Source organism: Phyllopteryx taeniolatus, chromosome 11 (genome assembly GCF_024500385.1).
Source record: "Phyllopteryx taeniolatus isolate TA_2022b chromosome 11, UOR_Ptae_1.2, whole genome shotgun sequence".
Taxonomy (NCBI): Eukaryota; Metazoa; Chordata; class Actinopteri; order Syngnathiformes; family Syngnathidae; genus Phyllopteryx; species Phyllopteryx taeniolatus.
In genome coordinates, this window is record NC_084512.1 from 15,274,050 (window position 1) to 15,294,964 (window position 20,915).

The 20,915-nt window shown below is 40.2% G+C and overlaps 1 protein-coding gene across 7 annotated transcripts in view; it reads left to right on the forward strand.

The window, feature by feature from the left end:
* col21a1 (collagen, type XXI, alpha 1) overlaps positions 1 to 20,684 on the forward strand; it is a 37,580-nt gene extending 16,896 nt beyond the window's left edge. For 2 of the 7 annotated variants that reach the window (XM_061790528.1, XM_061790529.1), the window contains 23 exons: positions 1,727 to 1,804; positions 2,516 to 2,599; positions 3,327 to 3,389; positions 3,577 to 3,630; positions 3,704 to 3,757; positions 3,856 to 3,909; positions 8,457 to 8,510; positions 8,583 to 8,636; positions 8,709 to 8,762; positions 9,101 to 9,154; positions 11,723 to 11,767; positions 11,858 to 11,911; positions 11,996 to 12,049; positions 12,821 to 12,874; positions 13,013 to 13,084; positions 13,257 to 13,292; positions 14,445 to 14,489; positions 15,746 to 15,778; positions 16,599 to 16,745; positions 16,828 to 16,882; positions 16,965 to 17,156; positions 17,226 to 17,303; positions 18,036 to 20,684. In XM_061790528.1, the coding sequence (XP_061646512.1) occupies positions 1,727 to 1,804; positions 2,516 to 2,599; positions 3,327 to 3,389; positions 3,577 to 3,630; positions 3,704 to 3,757; positions 3,856 to 3,909; positions 8,457 to 8,510; positions 8,583 to 8,636; positions 8,709 to 8,762; positions 9,101 to 9,154; positions 11,723 to 11,767; positions 11,858 to 11,911; positions 11,996 to 12,049; positions 12,821 to 12,874; positions 13,013 to 13,084; positions 13,257 to 13,292; positions 14,445 to 14,489; positions 15,746 to 15,778; positions 16,599 to 16,745; positions 16,828 to 16,882; positions 16,965 to 17,156; positions 17,226 to 17,303; positions 18,036 to 18,223 (1,656 nt within the window). In that variant the 3' untranslated portion in view covers positions 18,224 to 20,684. Of the gene's footprint in view, positions 1 to 1,726; positions 1,805 to 2,515; positions 2,600 to 3,326; positions 3,390 to 3,576; positions 3,631 to 3,703; positions 3,758 to 3,855; positions 3,910 to 8,456; positions 8,511 to 8,582; positions 8,637 to 8,708; positions 8,763 to 9,100; positions 9,155 to 11,722; positions 11,768 to 11,857; positions 11,912 to 11,995; positions 12,050 to 12,820; positions 12,875 to 13,012; positions 13,085 to 13,256; positions 13,293 to 14,444; positions 14,490 to 15,745; positions 15,779 to 16,598; positions 16,795 to 16,827; positions 16,883 to 16,964; positions 17,157 to 17,225; positions 17,304 to 18,035 lie in introns of those variants that run through there. The other 5 variants (XM_061790530.1, XM_061790533.1, XM_061790531.1 and 2 more) reach the window with 5 other exon arrangements.
* Positions 20,685 to 20,915: the final 231 nt, after the last annotated feature.

Below are 20,915 nucleotides of genomic sequence, written 5' to 3' on the forward strand. Positions count from 1 at the left end.
ACAGCCGGGTTCACAACCCTTGTCCTGCGTGCTGCTCCTGTTCCTGTCCTGTCCTTCCCACACAGGATGCAGCACTACTGCCCCATACAGCACTCATATCTAATGTTCATTGTTCTAGATATATAAGGATTTACGTTTCTCATCTTGTTTACAGTTAGTGCTTTGCCTTTTGTCTACTTTTCTCACTCTCCTCTAGAAACTTTGTTCGGTTCGACTGATCGACTCTGATTCTCAATAAATATCCATTATAATACTAATAAACCACAGCGGCAGTTTAAAAACTCCACTGTGACACAGTAAAACTGTTCCGGGATAAATGGCATACAGATCCTCCATTCTGCTTGACCTAACAGCCGAACGGGACAACAACAAAAAAAGAAATTAAAAAAGAACAAGCTGCAGAGAATATCGATAGTGGGCATTTACTGTTGATGTTGCTGTCGATGGATGTATTACATGTGATCTACTAAGACTGCAATGTTTTACTAAGATCCCAAATACCAGGTGCTAAATTGCATATTTACTCCCTCTAACACATTGAACACTCTGGTTGCAACAGCTGTAGAACTGGTTGCAATTGCCATATTCAAAAGAGGGTTTTGTGCTTTCAGTAGCTCTAAAGGTTTTCACCATTGAACGTTTGGGAGAGCTTGGAAACCGGAAAATGCAGTTCAATTTGATGGAATTGGAAATAATTTTAGGGAAGCCAGCCACCGCATAAAAGCCATGTTTTGTTAAATTGTACTTGTCTCGAGTGTGTGGAAATTTGATGTATGTGTACATTGCATAATGTGTTTAAAATTTGGTACAACACCCCAGAAAATTGGTCTGGGAGAAGACAGCGCCCATTTTCACCGTGCACTGAAATGCAGAGTTGAAAGACATTTTTCATTGGTGAAATGGTATGACACCTTCTTGTGACTGGCGAAGAAGTCAGGCCTTGGATCATTCAAAAGCTGCAAAAACGGCATTTCTGAAAAAACACTATGTCACCATCATTGTTGTTGTTGACATTTCAAAAGTGTCCACACCAGCGGAAAAGGACCACTTGCCGCCTCTCCTTTTGCCTGTGCTACGCTGGCGCCGCTTTGCATGCTGGTTTGCACCAGCCTGCCTGCTATTTAAAGACGCAAAATCGGCAAGCGCAATTGTTCTCAGGTTTGATAAATCACATTGCATCTGCTAAATTCATCTATTTGCATATACTACTCCCAATTCGTGAAAATGAACTGTGTGGCAATTTTGCACATTTGGCAGACACATTCTCGGGGTGCCCGGTGAGTAGATCAGCTCACACATCAGTTCCACTGAACAATCAAGTTTGCTACAGTTTTTTGCACGTGTAAATCAGGCAGACCGTCTGTCTTCCAGCCGCCCTGGGAACACCTTGGGATCCTCCTGGAAGAGCTGTACCATGTGGTTACGGAGAGGGAATTCTGGCCTCCCTTGCTTAAGTTGCTGGATGGTTAGATGAAGGCCTCCCCTATATGACACCTAGTCCCCTCTGGAGTTAGTTAGTTAGAGTGATAAACACCCCATCACTATATGAGAAAGTACTGAATTTTTATTTGGGAGTTATACAACAGTTCGTAATAACAATTAGTGACAAAGCGCAAATAATATTGGGATTACAAGCGCATTTTATCACTGTTATCGCTTTTATTTCTTAGCTTGATTTATATCGCCATTGATGTTTTAACTGTGCGTTGTTCCCCATTTTACGCAGTTTGAAATTCAGAAGCTCCGTATCTACTGTGACCCTGAGCAGAACAACCGCGAGACTGCATGTGAAATACCAGGAGTGGTACGTACAAGAGTCTCACTGGGTTGGCTTTGTTTTTATTCTTCCCAAAAGCAACAAAGATAACTTCTTCTCACCGAGGTCGCACTCTGAGATCCACAACTGTTTGCACTGACACTCAATTTTACCATCAGATAACTGCAGATTTGGCATAAAATGACTTAACCATCAACTTACTAAAACACATCATTTTGTCAATTTCTGTTATTTGTTGGAGGGGATCCATCAACCAAGTGTTTTCTGGCCATGCAACTGCTGTGGTGTCCCATCATTATATTGTTTGGAACTCCTTATTGCAGTCTTGCCATATTACTAATGCAAGACAAATTCAGAAGCCAACACTTACAGATGTTTGCTAATCATTACAGCTGTGCTTTGCATCTGCTTCTCATTGACTTACTTATAAGTGTATTTATCGATCTCATTCTCACTATAACATCTCTATAATAGAATCAGCCTGTTTCATTTATAGCTTTTTATTATCGAGCTTATAGCAAAATACATGTATTGATATATGATGCATACAAATATAAAAAGTATTGCAGTGATTTCTCCAATTGACTGTTCAAACTAATAAAAATACTTTACTCCGAAATGGAGATTTATTTATATAGATTATTAATGTATGCCTACGCAGTGTATTCAAATCTATAAGTGTAAACTCTACAGCATTTAAAAGAGTCTCCTTTTTTTTTTTTTTTTTAACTCCGGCAGTGTTCCAACAGTCCAGATTATGCTGAGCCAACTCAAGAACCTTGTGTTTGTCCTCTGGGGCCTCCAGGACTTCCAGGCATGAAGGTCAGTTTTTCCAAATAACAGTTCTTATTGTTCCATTTGAATAGTCCAAAAATGCCTCGCAAGGATCTTTAGTATTTTAACATTACTGTTGCATGTATCTATAAGCTACACTAGCTGAGTATTGAGGCCTAACAGGTTTGCTGGTACCAGTGTGTTGCGCTTACATTGAGTGGAAGGTACATGTTAATACGTTTATTCCAAATAAAATATGTATAGTGCAGCAGACAGCTTCTATTTGGAAATTAAAATTTATCCGAACAGGCTCTTGCATGCGATCAGATTATTACATCGTTGTCTTGAGACATGGTGAAGAAGCACGTGGTTCATTATCCAATGCTATTTTTGTACACTGTATTCCGAATAACTGTAAACAGTTAAATGTGTTGATCACGGTGGGGTTATGTTTTGCTTGACATCAGCTGCCTTTTTTGTCAAAAGACATGGCTTACTGCATTCAAAGCATCTTCTCTGTACAATTTCTCATCTTGCAAAGAAAAAAGACAACATTGTGGTTTTCAGTGTGATTTAATTTACACAGAAAATATTGCAACAACTGCTGCGAAGCACAAGCTGCCTTTGTATTGTGGCTTATCCTTGTGTATATGTGTGATGAATTGTAACATAATGTCTACCACGACTTAAGCCATTTGTGAGTAAGTCAACTCTAGTTCTGGGAGGTTGTGTAAAACCAGCATGACATAAAAAGTGCTATTCATCAATTCTTTAGGGTGAACCAGGAAACGTTGGCAAATCAGGTCAACCTGGACGTGCTGGTGCTGATGGTAAGCCTGTGAGTACTACAATGTTCACTATACAAACATACAAAAAAAAAACCAACAACCACTAATTTCCAACAGGTTAACAGGAAAAAGTATTTGATCAAATGATGGAGTAATGAAAACCTAATAATAAGTGCTAATTTGTACATGATCCCTTAAAGTAGGTTAAACTGAGCATGTGTGTATTTTATCCGAAAGGGGGTGCCTGGCATTAGAGGAAGCCCAGGGTTTTCTGGTGCACCAGGAATAAAGGTAATCAATATTTCAATAACAATATCAATGCAGTCACAAAATACATTGTGAAAATGTTCATTCTGTTTGTCAGGGTCAACGTGGAGCCGATGGGGTGAAAGGGGAACAGGGGAGGCCTGGTGTTTCGGTAGGAAGGTCAAAAAACTCATTTGTGGCACGACTGTTCATTCATCATCTCCAGCCAGCCCCCAAAGCAGATTTTATAATGCATTTCTGATCACTCAGGGTGAGAGAGGTGTGCCGGGATTAACAGGACCACCTGGACAACCCGGAGAGAAGGTAGTAATATATATCGATTACTTCATGTCCTATATTCAACCTGTTTCGGGTTATGAAGAAGCTTTCCCAGCAGACTACACACTGGACAGATCACCATCCATGTTGTGAACATTCTTCGCCACTATGCATGAAAGAAATAACACAAAATAATCCACTAACAAGAAAGCGGCAGTATTGCAGTTTCGTATTACGACGGGACGACGTGCTCAATTGTCAATTAGTGGACCCAACCATCATGAAGCATAATTCAGATTTTATGCCTATGCCAGACTTTTTTTTTTTGTGTGCGTAATTTACCTCGACAATACTCCACTGTCCACCATCAGCCATATGTTAGGGTTAGCCTCTTAACTGCTGGGAATGTCTGGAAGAATCCCCTGTCAGAAGGAGTTTCAACTCCCACCTCCGACAGAACTTGGCTCATGTTCCGGGGTAGGCGGGGGACATTGAGTCCGAGTGGACCATGTTCCGCGCCTCCATTGGTGAGGTGGCTGTCGTGGCGGCAATCCCCAAACCCGTTGGTGGACACCAACGGTGAGGAATGCCATCAAGCTGAAGAACGAGTCTTATCGGGCCTTTTTGGCCTGTGGGGCTCCTGAGGGAGCTGATGGGTACTGGTTGGCCAAGCGGAATTCAGCTTTGGTGGTCGCTGAAACAAAAACTCGGGCATGGGAGGAGTTTGGTGAGGCCACAGAGAAAGACTTCCGGATGGCTTAGAGGAAATTCTGGTCCACCATCCGGCGTCTCAGGAGGAGGGACCAGGGCACCATCAACACAGTGTATAGTGGGGATGGCGCGCTGCTGACTTCAACTCGGGACGTTGTGAGTTGGTGGGGAGAAGACCTCCTCAGTTCCACCGACAGGCCTTCCCATGACAAAGCAGAGTCTGGGTTCTCTGAGGTGGGCTCTCCTATCTCTGGGGTTGAGGTCACCAAGATGGTTAAAAAGCTCCCCGGTGGCAAGGCCCCGGGGGTGGATGAGATTCGCCCGGAGTTTCTAAAGGCTCTGGATGTTGTGGGGCTGTCCTGGTTGACACGCCACTGCAACATCGCATGGACATCGGGGACAGTGCCTCTGTAATGGCAGACTGGGGTGGTGGTCCCCCTTCTTAAGAAAGCGGACCGGAGGGTGTGTTCTAACTACAGGGGGCTCACACTCCTCAGCCTCCCTGGTAAAGTCTATTCAGGGGTGCTGGAGAGGAGAGTCCGTCGGGAAGTTGAATCTCAGATTCAGGAGGAGCAGTGTAGTTTTCGTCCTGGCCGTGGAATAGTGGGCTAGCTCTACACCCTTGGCAGGGTCCTCGAGGGAGTATGTGATTTCGCCCAACCAGTCTACATGTGTTTTGGGGACTTGGAGAAGGCTGTATCCCTCGGGAAGTCCTGTGGGGGGGTGCTTCGGGAGTATGGGGTACCTGTACGACCAGTGTTAGAGTTTGGTCCACATTGCTGGCAGTAAGTCAGACTTGTTTCCGGTGACAATAGGACTCCGCCAAGGCTGCCCTTTGTCACCGATTCCGTTCATAACTTTTATGGACAGAATTTCAAGGCGCAGCCGAGGCCGTAGAGGGGTTTCGGTCTGGTGGCCTCAGTATTGCATCTCTGCTTTTGCAGATGATGTGTTTCTGTTGGCTTCATCAAGCAGAGATCGCCAAATCTCACTGAAGCGCTTCGCAGCCAAGTGTGAAGTGGCTCGGATTGAAATCTAAGATCTATGGGATCTTGTTCATGAGTGAGGAAAGAATGGAACGGGAGATCGACAGGCGGATCGGTGCAGCGTCTGCAGTGATGCGGACTTTATATCGGTCCTTTGTGGTAAAGAAGGAGCTAAGCCGAAAGGGGAAGCTCTCAATTTATCGGGCGATCTATGTTCCAACCCTCACCAATGGTCACGAGATGTGGGTCATGACCCAAAGAACAAGATCCCGGATACAAGTGGCCGAAATGAGTTTCCTCCGCAGGGTGTCAGGGCTCTCCCTTAGAGATAGGGTGAGAATCTCAGTCATCTGGGAGGATCTCAGAGTAGAGCCGCTGCTCCTCCGTACGAGAGGAGCCGGATGAGGTGGCTGGGGCATCTGATTAGGATGCCTCCCTGGTGAGGTCTACCGGGCACGTCCCATTGGGAGTAGACCCCGGGGACGACCCAGGACACGCTGGAGAGACTATGTCTCCCGGCTGGCCTGGGAATGCCTCGGGATCCTCCCGGAAGAGCTGGATGAAGTGGCTTTTTTTGTGTTTTTTTTTGTCTTTATATTGCCATGACACATCGGCCTCTAAGGAGAAAACAATCAGAATTGGATCACGTTAACCATGTAGTGTAAATCCTGCCTAACTGTTGTGTCCACAACAGCTTTGCAATGGGAGTTAATGTCTTAAAAGAAACCAAATGACAAATACATCAATGGAGGTTACAGCTGTTGCAAATAAGGCTGCCTGTTTAGCTCCGGGAGAGGAACTACGTTTGTAATTTTAACCAAAATACAAGGAGCAAACATTAACATGACTTTGCGCTTCTCACAAGTTGTTTGCGTCCACAGCAATACAAACATCAAGTTAAGTCAAGTGGATGTTACTCTGAAGATAAACTTGTGAATTAAGACGAAATCTCTGCAAGACACATTCACCGTGTGACACTGTTGCATCAATCTCTCTTGTTTCCATGTGTTTTCAATATAAAAGAAGATCCCTTGAGAACAAGACACACTTAAGATTGGGTTCTTTTTGCTGACTTAGACTTCTGTTCAAGGTTTGTTGTGTGGATGGGAGATTTTCCTTCCCTCTGTTGCCAAAGTGTATCCTCATGTGGGAGTTGTTGGACTTCTTTCATGTGCGGGGAGCATGATCCTGGATCTGCACCACATGCAAAGTGTCTATAGCTAACTTTTTTTTGTGTGAATTGGCATTCAAATCTAACTGTATTTCATTCCTGCCATGTCCACGAAAAAGCCATCGCTGTTTTTCGAGATGTGTATTATTTCCATAGCTTAGATACATTTGAGGTTCTGATCTGATAAAGACTTGACTGGAAAACAAACAGACAAAGGAAGCAAAGACAATCATTTGACAGCTTGAGATATATTTCTTACGGAAACCAGCACTTTCTTAACAAAACACATCCTACCGCCGCAGAGTGGTCTAACTGACAGGCTAATCTCTTTGACATCCACTCACACTTTAAGAGTCACCAGCAAGGACGACTCAAATGGCTGTATAACAAGTTAAAAATATCAAGACATTGAAAAATATGTATTCAGTCCAGCAGTCCAGAGTCAGTGGCATCTCGGGTGGATTACCACCCCTTCCTTTTTTCATTTGATTGAAAGAAGCTACAAAACTGAACGGCTGTACCCCATGTCAATATTGCTCACCGTAAAGGCAGAATAACATATGTGGCTATTATTGTCCATTCATATTTTGATATTTTAGCACCTAACGCTTAGATACTCATTATGATCCTTGGCAACCAGACATAACACATTTTTTTTCATAGAATGGAGCCGAGCGTTTCAAACACTATAATTTTGTGATTGTAAGAGTCCACTTATTTTGATACAATAGAACTGCAGTGTTTTGTTCGACTGTGCCACAGAGATCTGTATGCAGAACACAGATCAATAGCTCATTTCACGTTGCGTTTTAAACAGTATGCTTGAAATGTTTAAACAATTGTAATTTATCCATACGGTAACAGCAACAACAATAAAATTTTATACACTTTACTAAATCCAAAGATGCCCAATGGGATACATTGTGTTTTTATGACAGGAGTGGTTCAATGAGGTGATGAGGTGCTTGCCTGAGATATAATGATTTCTGCTAGCTGTCCCTCCTCTTGTTATATGGTCTTGCTCTTATATTGTACTGGCTTTGGAAGGGCAATAAAAATGTATCTTTTAAAATACCATAATGTCGAGCTGACAGTTGACAGGGCTTTTCAAGGGCTTTTTCATGATATATAGCGCACCACAGCCACAGCATGCAAGAACATCTGCCTTTGCAAATTGTTCCTATTTTGAATGGCCACCCAAGGGTGGAAAGTTTGTTTTCCTGGCGAAAGTCTACGTACATCTAAAGAACGTGGCTCTAAAACTGCTGAATATACAATAAATCCAAACGCAACATATTAAAATGGTAGTGCAATCAAATGTCAAGTTTGTCAGGGCTGGACCCATGACGATCAAAAAGGCTCCATATTCATCCAGTAACCTGAAAAAAAGTCGCCATTATTGCGCCATCAGGATTAAAAAAAACAGCTGTACTGAGTTAAATCCAACACTCCATGAATTACATGCACCAGACAACCTAAAGTAGTCTTTAGTCTCCAATTTAAATATTAATATCTGAATCAATAATGTATTTCTAACCTTACAAAGAAGGAAGAATAGCCATATAACAAAACAGTATTGGCAGTGCAGTTAGCTGTAATGGTCTCCCTTCATTAAAGCTGTCACTGCACTGAAAATGAAATCAACTGAGAAATGAGCGCAGTCAAGATAAGAAATCTTGTAATTATTGCTTGTCATAATCTCGATAAATATTTACTGCTGTCAGGGACCAGTTGGATCACCCGGACGACCAGGGATGGCTGGTGAAGCCGGACAAACGGTGAGGGTGTTGACACCAAGTCTGTGATCATCATTAATATGTGTAGTTAATCACACAGGATGTAATTCACAGGGAGAAAAAGGAAGTATCGGACCTCCCGGGCCACCAGGTTATCAAGGAGCACCTGTATGTATGAAAATGAATAGAATACAATTATTCCATTTACTGGTGTCTTATAGCCTGATGCTGTCTTTACAGGGTGAAACTGGAAGAGATGGAAAGGATGGAGTTCCTGGGTCACCTGGTCAAAAGGTCTCATTTGTTTATTACAGTGCAAAAATTGAGAATGATTAAAGCAGCTTGGCAAAGGGTGGAAGTTTCTAGAAGACTCTGGTATTTCCAAAAGTTATGTTGTTGAGGTTTGGCATCCATTGGAATGTAATCATAGAGATCTGGCAATAATGTTTCCTCAGTTTGCAGTAAATGTGCTTCGTAAACTAAATACTGCATGGAAAATTTAAATGTATGTATTAATGTATAAAGTAAAATCTAGTAACTTTGAGACTATTGTGTGATTTTTGTGTCTTCCCTAGCCATGGTTTATCAGCTGCTTTTCAGTATTTTTATTTTTATTTTTTTTTACATTGAAGGGCGAAGGTGGGGCCAGTGGCATCCCTGGTGCTGATGGAAGCCCAGGCCATACAGTGAGTCATAACTGCAACTGCAGTGTTTTTCATTATTATTATTATTATTATTATTATTATTATTATTATTTTTGCAGGATGCATTTTGTCATTTATATATTTAATTTATAATGTTTCATTATAAAATTAGGAATTGTATCGATTAGTTTCAGATATAGACCCTTTTCACTTCATGTCAAACCAATTCCACTATAAGTTATCTTAATTCTGGCAACCCATATTCACTCATGGACTATGGCGTAAACAGTTGAGGTACAGTATCGGTTATTCAGCAATGCAATTTTGGAGCTTCTGAATGATCTAAATGCTGACTTCTTCACCAGTCCCAAGAAGGAGTCATGCCGTAGCACCTGACAAAACTCCTTTCAACTCTGCATTTTTACATTTTATTTATTTCATTATTTTTGGTCCTGTTCGGCTGTTAGGTCAAGCAGAATGGAAAATTTGTATCCCTTTTATGCCGGAACAGTTTTACTGTGTCACAGTGGAGTTTTAAAGCTTCCGCTGTGGCATTATAATTGAGGTTTATTGAGAATAAGACTTGATCAGTCGAAAAGAACAAAGTTTCTAGAAGGGACAGAGAAACAAAGACAAAAGACAAAGCACTAATTGTAAACAGGATGAGAGAAGTAAATCATTACATTATCTATAACAATTAAACATTAAATATGAGTGTTGCGTGGGGCTGTAGTGCTACACCCTGTGAGGGAAGGAGAGGACAAGATAGGACAGGACAAGGACAGGAAAAGAAGCATGCAGAACCAGGGTCGTGAACCCGACTGTACAACTGAAGTGTGGTGGCATTAATTATGTGAATTCTCAAAGTCTACAGGACGAGAGTATAAGTGAGGGGATACACAAACGATTTGCATATTCATGAGTTATTTGTCACAGTAAGTGAGTGACCCCACACCCAGAAAGAAAGAGAAAAAAAAAGTCATTTATTTCTCTTCTTGACATCCCAAATGGTTATATTGGATATGGCCAGTGTTTGTACAATGACTCTGATTTGACATCTTGTCTAAGCTGGTTTTACCACTGCTAACTCGACAAACCCCAAATCAATCGAAACAGAGCATAGACATTCATCACTGTTTTTTGAATAACCCATGTAACAGGACCGGGCTGGCCAATAAAAAACTACCTGGCTAATCTAATGTTTTTGTTTCCGAAAAAAGTATCTATCTTATAAATTGTGGATCAAAATATCATACCTGGAAATTAAGATGATCTCGTGTCTCCTAATCATCTCTGTGTTTTCATTCTACAGCAAAAATAAAGGAATTTGCCTCATTGTTCCTATACTTTTGGAGGGGAGCGTAACTCCCAGAAAGAGGTTTGAGATCATCGTGTAAAGCGTCCCTTATAGATTTGACAATTTGGTAGTAAATTATTTGATGGACGACACAAACTGCATGGATTTCTTTTGATGGTCATTTGGCACCATTGGGCAAAAGGAAAAGTTTGGAGAGTACCCCTGACATTGTAGAAATATAGGGGTATTTCCCCTGTAAAGTATCCCAGGATAACCCTGTTATGTAAGAAGTCTCTGGCTCCAATCGAAAGCCATGAAATGACTAATCGAGGGAAAGCTGTGCTGCTCTGCCAAATCTGTTTTCAGAGGAAAGTGTTTCAACTGGGCCACAATCCCACTGCTCATGATTAGAAGTCTTGTCCAGAGTCTATGATGGGTCTATAAAACATGACTCAGATGCTCCACAAGGCTACAGGCCATCCCCACACTCCCATGAACAAAGAGGCTATCCACAGGGACAGATTTAGTACACGACATCCTCAATTTGCTTAATCAAGTCCACAACAAATTATTCACATGTCACATGTACAGTGTCACATGTATTGTGAGTCTTCTCTACCAACTTGACCAATCTAATGAGGGACTTGTACATGAATTGTACAATATGGCAAGTTATATTATACTGGATTCTCCTCTGGGGGCTTCCACTAAGCATCTGGAAGACTTTATCTCAGTAGAAAACAACAAACAGAAATCTTCCCCCCAGGATTTAGTGGAAGGGCTGCACACCACAAAAATGTTCGCTGTGTTTTTGTTTTTTTAATTACATTTAAACGGCTGTCATTGTTCTCCCCAAGTGCACTGTAAATAGGGTCTAATTCCATCCTTGCTAGTATCAGCACATTTGGTACATTTATTATTTCAACGAGTTTTGCTCCATGGCCATGATTCCTTGTTCTTGCTATGTAACATACAGTATACAGTAGCGAGCATACATATGTGCAGTCACATAATTAGCTTAAATTGAAGGTTATTTAGGTGACACAATTTTTCCATCATTTTGTCAGACTGTGTTGTGTTTTTTGCATAAATAATAGTTGAAAGGAGGCCTATTTATATTCATATATAATAACCCCTAAGATTACTGTAGGTATTGATCAGTGGCTGAAACTATGAATAATTCAATACTTTTCTGTTACGCTAGTATGGAAATTATTTACTTCTATGATATTCAGTCATTATTATTATTATGAATATTATATTCAACATTTCTAACAACATCAATCCAATCTGATTATTTTCCCATGTATTAGGGTATGCCCGGTTTACCTGGGATAGCAGGTCTCAATGGGCAAAAAGTGAGTTCTTGCCTTTCTTTCACTTCATTACATTCAATTAGTCACATAGTACGTATTTGAATAATACAGTACTGTTTACATTTCTTTAAGGGAGAGCCTGGTCTTCCCGGATCAAGGGGCCCGCAAGGATTAGATGGATCACCTGTAAGTTAATGTTTGACAGTTAATTGAATTATAATGAGTGTTCATTCTGAACCGTTTTCCACATGTATGTTTTTATTACTACAGGGGGAGATTGGTCCAACTGGTTCACCTGGTTTAAATGGAATAATCGGCCCAAAGGTATTCATAATACAATAACAATATGCAGCACCAGATTCTAGCTTCTACCAAAATGGCCATCTGTCTTTTTCCTGTTAGAAAAAAAAACAGGATTACCTCAGTTCATGGATGTCAGTCTCACATGGAAATTAAATAGTTGACTGCTGAGCCATTTGAATTTCAGTTCTAATTGAGTTGCTAACCAAAACAGCAGCACCAAAGCAGCATACGTCCTCTTATAGTGTGGTGATTTGCTCCATTTATAAATGGGTTCTTGTGCAGTATTAAAGATGATCTGGTGTTATACAGAGACTTATGTGGAGCATCATTAACAGAGTTTTAGACTCTAACCATGTTGTGTGCGTCCATATTTGCCCACATTATGGAAAGCTACGTACTTATTCATTGAGCCCAATATGCCTCAGTTCTTGTCATTTCTCATTTCTCTCATATCTCCATGACTTTATTTCTTTCCATTTTGTTTTAAACTCCAGTTTCTCTTCATAGGAATTGTATTATACAGATGACATATTCTAATATTCTTCCCAAAATGTGTGGACAAATAAATCCCGCCGCTCAATTAGACATCCCCTCAATAGGTGTGTTCCCCCATGTGCAATTGAGTAGGTAAATGCACTCGGACACTGTATACAAAAATGGTAAACTTCCACTAATATACTAGACCCAACAAAAATTTATACATAAACAAGGGGAAACATTTTAATAATAAAAATGCATAATGCACCATTTTAATGAATAATGTGGTTTTGCTATCTGGAACTATTTCCACAGGGCAGTAAGGGTGAAAATGGAAGTCCAGGTAAACAAGGGATACCAGGTTCTATGGTATGCTACGCTGTCATTTACAGTATATTTTGATAAAATAATGAGATATGAACCCTTGCATTGTTATATATTTTGGATCTGACAACAATGAATCTAAACGTGTTGTCTTTCCTAATTTCCTGTGCTATGGTTGTAAAGGGCAGACCAGGTCATTCGGGACTAGCAGGTCAGCCAGGACACCCAGCGGTGCCCGGCCTAAAGGGAAGCAAGGTATTTCCGTGGCACTATAAATACTTGACTAGTATAACAAATATACACAATGTGCAATGCGTATTATTATTATCCTACTAATACTGTTAGGTACATATCGCACAATCCACAAACAGATACAGTATTTTTTCTGTTCGTTCACTATAAAATGTACTGTTGTCTGTTCTATTAGGGAGAGAGGGGCCATGCAGGTGAAAAGGGAGATATGGTAAGACTGCAAACAAATTTCCAAAAATCATACTGCAGTGTTGAACTCCATAATACAATAATTCTTTGTCTGCGAGCACCTCATCATCTTTCAGTCACAATTTTCTTAATTTATTGGGTTTGCGTTTTGGATTACTGGTAATAAAACTTTGGTTTGGCATCAGAAACAGCACGTCAACAGGAAAGCACATCCACTAACCAATGAATAAAACAATTGCTGTTTATAATACAAATGAGACGTATCCAACAGTATCCTACATTGTTAGACAATACCTGCAAATTCTACAATTATTTACCACATACCATACACTAAAGTTCTGTGGGCAATTTAGCATCATTGCATTAAGCTTTATGACCTGTTAGGAATATAAATATGTCTAATGTGAACATTGAACATATAATATTTGGATATTAAATATTGTATCTTTTAACTCATGGGATAGAAAATTTATGAAATGTACTGCAATACATGGCCATAATTCCCATGCATTCATTGTAACATTCGTATAACAAGACAAACATATATAAAAAGAGAGACCTACAAGACAATAAGATTACACAAGAAAAAGAATGATCATAAAAATCTATTGTGTAGAAAGACTGAACACTAACAATATGGCACTGTTGCAGAAAAGCAGTATTGTACTGTATCTGCTTCTAGTTCACACAATGTTCATGGTAAGAACCTCATTGCAGAGATCATGTGCAGAGTGCTCGTTACTCTACTAATCACCTCGGGGAAGGTCTGAGAAAAAAAAAGGCAATTTCCGCCCTCACAGGCCGTCACCTGATTCAGGTGAGCGAGCCAACTCTAAAAACTGCCCAGTGTGCGGTCGTAGCAGGAGAAGCTAGAGGAGGCTTGAATTGCTCACGGATAAGTTACTGTAAAAACCCGATGAGATGTCTAAAATTCTAAACACTGCAGAATGTAAATAAAACATTTTGGGGAAGTAAGCAGCATTTAAATTTTTTTTAATATTCATATGAAGGGAAAGAAATCACAAACTAAACTGGATGTATGCTATCTGCATTTAGAAAGATAAAATGTACAATGTGAATGTGATTCAAATTTCATGATGTGCTTTATTGATTAAGTGTTAACATTCCCCTTGGTTTTTAGTACAAATTATTGAATGTTTTTCTTTTCTTTAAGGGAATGAAAGGTGAAAAGGGAGCAGATGGAAAATCAGGAAATCACGTGAGTTAATTTTGACCCATTTAATTCTATAAAGCAGTGTTTCCTAACCTTTATTAAGCCAAGGCACATATTTTACATGACGCAAATCCCACAGCACACCACCAGATAAATATTACAAAAAGTATTCATCCTGAAATAATGAAAATCTCATCTCAATTTACTTATTCAGCGTGTGCTACAGAAATACTCCATACTGTATGTACAACAGACTATGTAGTATGGAGTAGCAGCAGGAGGATACATAATTAGTTTTCTGTCATCTTGTGGAGGAGCATTTAATTGTTCTGCCTGCCAGTAGACGTCGCTGGCATCATGTAGATAGATGAACAAAGGTATATTTTTGGAGTAATAAATTATAATTTTCACACCAGTTAGGTGCAATTGGATAATTTTCCACAGCTTTCTGATGATGCATTGTAATAACCCTCACACTAAATCTGCATTTTCATTTCATTAGTGAAGTGTGTTTTAATTTATTAAACATAACATCATAACGTTTTAATTCATACATTATCCTTTACTGGGTGAGAGAGCCTTATAAATCATTGTAGGTGATGTCGCAATCGAGATCGAGATTTTCTGATTCGGCGATGGGCGCTGGGGGGGAAGCTGATGATCGAAACACGGGGGTGGGGGGGTTGCACAGCAAGAATCTTTCCGCCGTTAAAATAGAACTGATGCTAGGATCTACTGTATGTGACTGCCTGGCGAGTGGGGTGGCCAACAAATTCCTAGGCCACCCCCTGATGGCGCCCCTGGTCAACTAGCAATAAACCCGAAGGCTAAGTTAGACTTGACAATATTGTCTCTTTAATAAAGCTTTCTTATTCTTGGAAGTTGTGGGCTCTTTTTCTGTCTCATTATTTGGCCTGTTCCCCTTCTCAAAGAAGCCCTCATTTTGTATCTTTTTCTTTCTTTCTTTTGTTTAAACTAATTTTTGCTCCCTTGTGGGCTTCTTTTTTCCTGTATCGGGTGACCGAGATGAGCACTATGACCGAGGGACACCTAGAGGAAACGGATTTTTAAAAAATTATTTCAGACTTTGATCAATAAAAACATTTTTTTCAGGCCCTCTGTGCAGCCTAGTGATTTGGACCCCTGCTACACAGTACTGTAAATGTATTACGTTAAGAGGGTTAATTAGACTGTAATGTGCCTGATTTTGATAAGGTGTCACATGATTCACCGCTAACCCTTACAACCCTACAGCTGCAGAGCTTTACAATAGCCTAATCCATTATCCTTTTGATCGACAGGGATCGCCAGGTCTGAGGGGACTAAAAGGAGAGGTATGAGGACCTGGACTCGCTGGAAAACTTGGTCCAAGCTGATATTCATTTCTAACACTATACTATAAATTCTAATTAATTAAATTTATTTAAGAAAAAGTCAGGAAACTGATTGCCTTACTTTATTTTTAAGTAGATTTCAATGACAAATTACAGTTAGAGTACTAAAGAACTTAAAGATGACGATGATGAATTAATGATGAAGACGAATGACTAAAAGTAAGTTTACGCTAATAATTTAAGTAAGATTAAATGGTAAATGTATACAAACTGGTTTTGCACTTTTCTGTCTACAAGGTAATTAAAGCACTTTAATACTTTCTCCTCATTCACCTACAAATTATGCAGCATCAGGAGCAAGTCGGGTTTCTGTATGTTGCTCAAGAACACTTATGGATATCATTACAGGGGCTCACGATCGAACCCGCAATCTTTGGGTTGGGAGACTAGAACTCTATCATGAGCCATGCCGCCCTCATTACTGAAGGACTGCAATTAAGATTACTCTTGGACCTTCATTATCTTACTAGAGTTATAATTACGGAATGAAATAAAACAATCTGTTCCCATACTTTTTTTTTTTTTTTTTTTTTAAGTAAAGTTAAGCAAATGTTAAAGTAGCCACAATGAGGGTAATTTTTGATGGAAGGGGACCTTTGAACAACACCATTTCTATAAGCTAGTGCCACTTTTATGTTCACAACACTTTTAGCCACTGGTAGTAAACTCAACATTTTGGCTAAAATCTAGTAAATGTACTTTGTTATTTCTGCTAAGGTTTAATATTTGCTTTTACAGTGTAACTTTGTGTTTTTGCTAGCAAGGGACAACAGGAGATCTGGGTCAGAGAGGCCAAGAAGGTCAAATGGGCCGACCTGGACAGCCAGGTCAGACAGGCCCAACGGGACCCCGAGGCCCTCAGGGGGGCACAGGTCCTGCCGGACAACCTGGCCCGGCAGGAAGATCTGTATGTTTCTCACACATTGACCTCCAGTGTCTTACTTCATGAAGTACAGGTATGTTCATGTTTGTGACATGTGTTGTTACAGGTCGGTGAAATTTCAGATATGCACATTCGACAAGTTTGCAGAGAAATTCTTCAGTGTGAGTGTATTGGGACCTTTTTATTTGTGAGTAATTGTTTCAAAACATACTCATGAAATATTCTCTCTGACACTTATCATAGCTGAACTGCCGTCAATGTTGCTGAGCCACCAGTCAAGCAGCTGTGCCAGGTGCCACAGCCTTCCTGGAACACCTGGCGTCCCAGGGCTGACAGGGCCCCAGGGCCTCAGGGGACTTCCTGGATCGTCCGGTGACAGGGGGCAGCCAGGCTACCGCGGTCGTCCAGGGCTACCCGGCATTAATGGGATAAAAGGTAAAAAGCGAAAACCGTACTCTCTTGCTGTCTTTCATAAAGCAATCTAACAAGGAATTGTGCTTGTAGGTGAACTTGGGGTTAAGGGTGAAAAGGGAAGCCCAGGGCGCACCATACATGGGGACCAAGGACCACCTGGGCCTCCAGGTAAACGCTTCAGTGACTTTTTTTTTTTTTTTTTTTTACTTTAACCTGTTTTATTTGCCTGCTTAGTCATGCAGCTTTATTGTGTGAGTCTACTGTTGCCCAACCTTTATCAAGCAAAGGCACATATTTTGCATTATAGGAATATCATAGCACACCACTAAACAAAAATGTCACAAAAAGTATATGCCATACTGAAATAATTATGTGTTTTCCCCTCAATTTAGTCACAGATTAGCTAAGTATGAAATCTGGGCCTGTTTACTTGAAAAGGCGGCTGAACCTTATTTGTAAGAATTGAAGAAAGACGCACAGTTCTTGAACAATCATTTTCATTCCAATTAAGTGAAAACAGATCATTTCCCACAGCATACTTCATGATGTCTCACAGTGCACTAATGTGCTGTGGAACAGTGGTTTGGAATCACTGTTCTAGAAGACTGCTCCTATTGTCTTTTATTTGACAAATAGAGGTAACAAAATGACCAAAGACAACAACACCTACTACTGAGCTATATATTAGAAGAAAAGAAAGGGCAAAAAGCAATAACAGAAGACCACAACAACACGTTAAAACCTGCTTGAAGAATTTGGGGATAATTAAGCTTGCTTCCTCCATTTACTCTGACCAGTTTAAGCAATTTACAATAATACAATAATAATAAAACAATACAACGATAACCTCGAATGATGACACAGTCATTTTTAGCTTGACAGTCATTTTTATCTTGACAGGTCCTGTAGGTCCTCAGGGTTATGGCAAACCGGGTACTTCAGGTCAACCTGGACCACCTGGACTAAATGGAGCAGAGGGTAAACGCGGTAATCCTGGCACACCTGGCCAGCCGGGGGTGTGTGACCCTTCCTTATGCTACGGTAGCTCGATGAGGCGGTCCTACTTCAGCAAAGGACCAAACTATTGACAAAGTCGACCAGTGCTAAGCTGGTGTGAAGCAAACAGCAATTCTCAGGAATATCTCATCCTTACAGTCATCCTCTGACGCAGTAACTAATGGACCTTATCTAAATATCTACAGTGGATATAAAAAGTCTACAAACAACTGTTAAAATGCCAGTTTTGTGATGTAAAAAAAATGAGATGATGAATAGTTTTCAAAACTATCAGTCAGGAGAAGGGTACAAAAGAATTGTCAAGGCACTTCATATACCATGGAACACAATGAAGGCAGTCATTGTCAATTGGAGAAAATATGGCATAACAATGACATTACCAGAGCGTTTGATGTCCCTCCAAAATAAAAAACAACAACAACAAAAAAACAGTCCATCAGACTGTGAAGATAACTTTTGGAACATCAGCTCCAGTTGCAGCATCATGAATTTCCAGCAAGTACAGGCTTTGTCCTCCATGTCACACGTGTGACAAAAATCACCCATATTCATCATTCCAAAGACAGAAGTCTACTCTCATGAAGAAAAACATCCAAGCCCACCAAAACTTTGCAAAAATGTGCAAGGAGTCTCTAAAAAAATATACCGGAAAATGTTTTATTGCTTGACAAACCCAAGGTTGACCTTTTTGACCATACTATAATTCCATGTTGTTTGGCTCAAAAACAAATGCTGCACATCACCAAAAAAAAACAAAAAACAGCACACCTAGCAGTGAAGCTTGGTCGTGGCAATATCATGCTTTTGGACTATTTTTCTTCAGCTGGAACTGGGATATTTGCCACTGTGGAGGGAATTATGAACAGTTCAAAATAGTAGAGAAGGCCTCCAGGGTTCTGCTTGAAGTTGAAGAGAAATTTAACCTTTCAGAATGATAAAAACTGAAAGCACGCCAAATAATAGTAAAAACAAATATTTTACTTGAAGCCAGCACGGTGTTTGACTGGTTAGCACATCTGCCTCACAGTTTTGGGGACCGGGGTTCAAATCCCGGCCCCGCCTGTGTGGAGTTTGCATGTTCTCCCCGTGCCTGGGTGGGTTTTCTCTGGGCACTCCGGTTTCTTCCCGCATCCCAAAATCATGCGTGGTAGGTCGATTGAAGACTTTAAATTGACCGTAGGTGTGAATGTGAGTGCGAATCGTTGTTTGTTTCTATGTGCCCCGCGATTGGCCGGCAACCGTTTCAGGGTGTACCCCGCCTCCCGCCCGAAGATAGCTGGGATAGGCTCCAGGAGCCCGCGACCCTAGTGAGGATAAGTGGTAAAGGAAATGGATGGATGGATGGATGGATTTTACTGGAAGAAAATGTAGATTTTGGAAAGGTCCTGCCAGACTCCAAAACTAAATCCATTTGAGAGTTGTCTTCTCACAATGACCCTTGGCTGAAACACTTGATGACCCCTATCCAAAGCGACTGAATGATGTAATCAAATCAAAAGGTGGAAGTATTAGTGCACATGCACTTTTATGCAACAAGTTGACACACAGTGTATTTTAAATATTCCCTCATAATAATTGCAATTTTTTTGAGTTGTATTGTAGAGGTTATAATTTAAAAGAATGTTTCGAAATTAATTAGCTCATTACATTAAAATATAACCTGCTATTTTAACAGGGGTGTGTAGACATTTGTTGTTTTTGTTTATATCCGTTGTACAGTATATGTTCTCTGACAGTCAGCAGGGTGCAATTTTTTATCACACATTTCCATTATAATTTGTCTATTTTTGGTATTCTTAAACCATTGCCCTGAAGTTTGAATCGTTATAGAATATGAGCAACTGATATCTTTCAACACTTCATTCAGTTTAGTTTCGCTTTGAACCTGTCTGTGGGTTCTATGCCTGGTACATGATCCTATATTGCCCCCTGGTGATGGATTGCTGCATGATGGGCTCCAAATTGACTGCATACGATGTGGACCAGTCGTTTGTCAAACTCTGAGGACCATCCCACCTCACTTTGTCTATTTATTAGAACAGATAACTCGTTTTCACTCGTATTTTGGGACTGGATGGTTGAGGGAAGCAAAAGAGTACAATACATTTCCTGAGGTCCATGTTTTAAAGCATTTGAGAAGCAATGATAAAAATGCTCAAAGTCAAAATACACTATCAACAGCCATGTATGTACAGTACATACTGTATATTGAGTGAAAAAAATAAAATGTTTAATTGCCTGCCTGTAGCTAATTATTTGGTGGCATTATTTAGTTTATAAAGTATTAATTCTGAATGAACTTTCAATACAATCGCCACGTTGTTACACAATGAATAGTATTAATGGTAATAAAGGCTGGAATTATGTTTTTGATACTCATCGGGCCCTTTATTACTGTAGCAAATATTTTTCTTATTTATATTTCCGAGTCATAGCTGTGGATTTTTAGCATTGCCATGATTTACTTTTGTATTTTTTCTATTATGTGGTACCTTGTGTTTAAACGTATTCAAATTAAACACTTTTTTTTCAGGCTGTGTTGTCTTTATTTCAAAAAACATACTGTGGGATTTTTCTTCAAACCATCTTTTCAGTTTGCTCAAAATCGAATTGTCGGGAGATGCTGCCACGGCCCCAAATGCTTCCAAATGGATCTAAGACCTTCAACACCAAAAATGGAGATCCTTTAAGCAACAGAAAATGGCATCAGTTCCCAGTTTTGAGGGAGGTCACTTTTTGGGCATCTTTGACATTCTGCCTTTT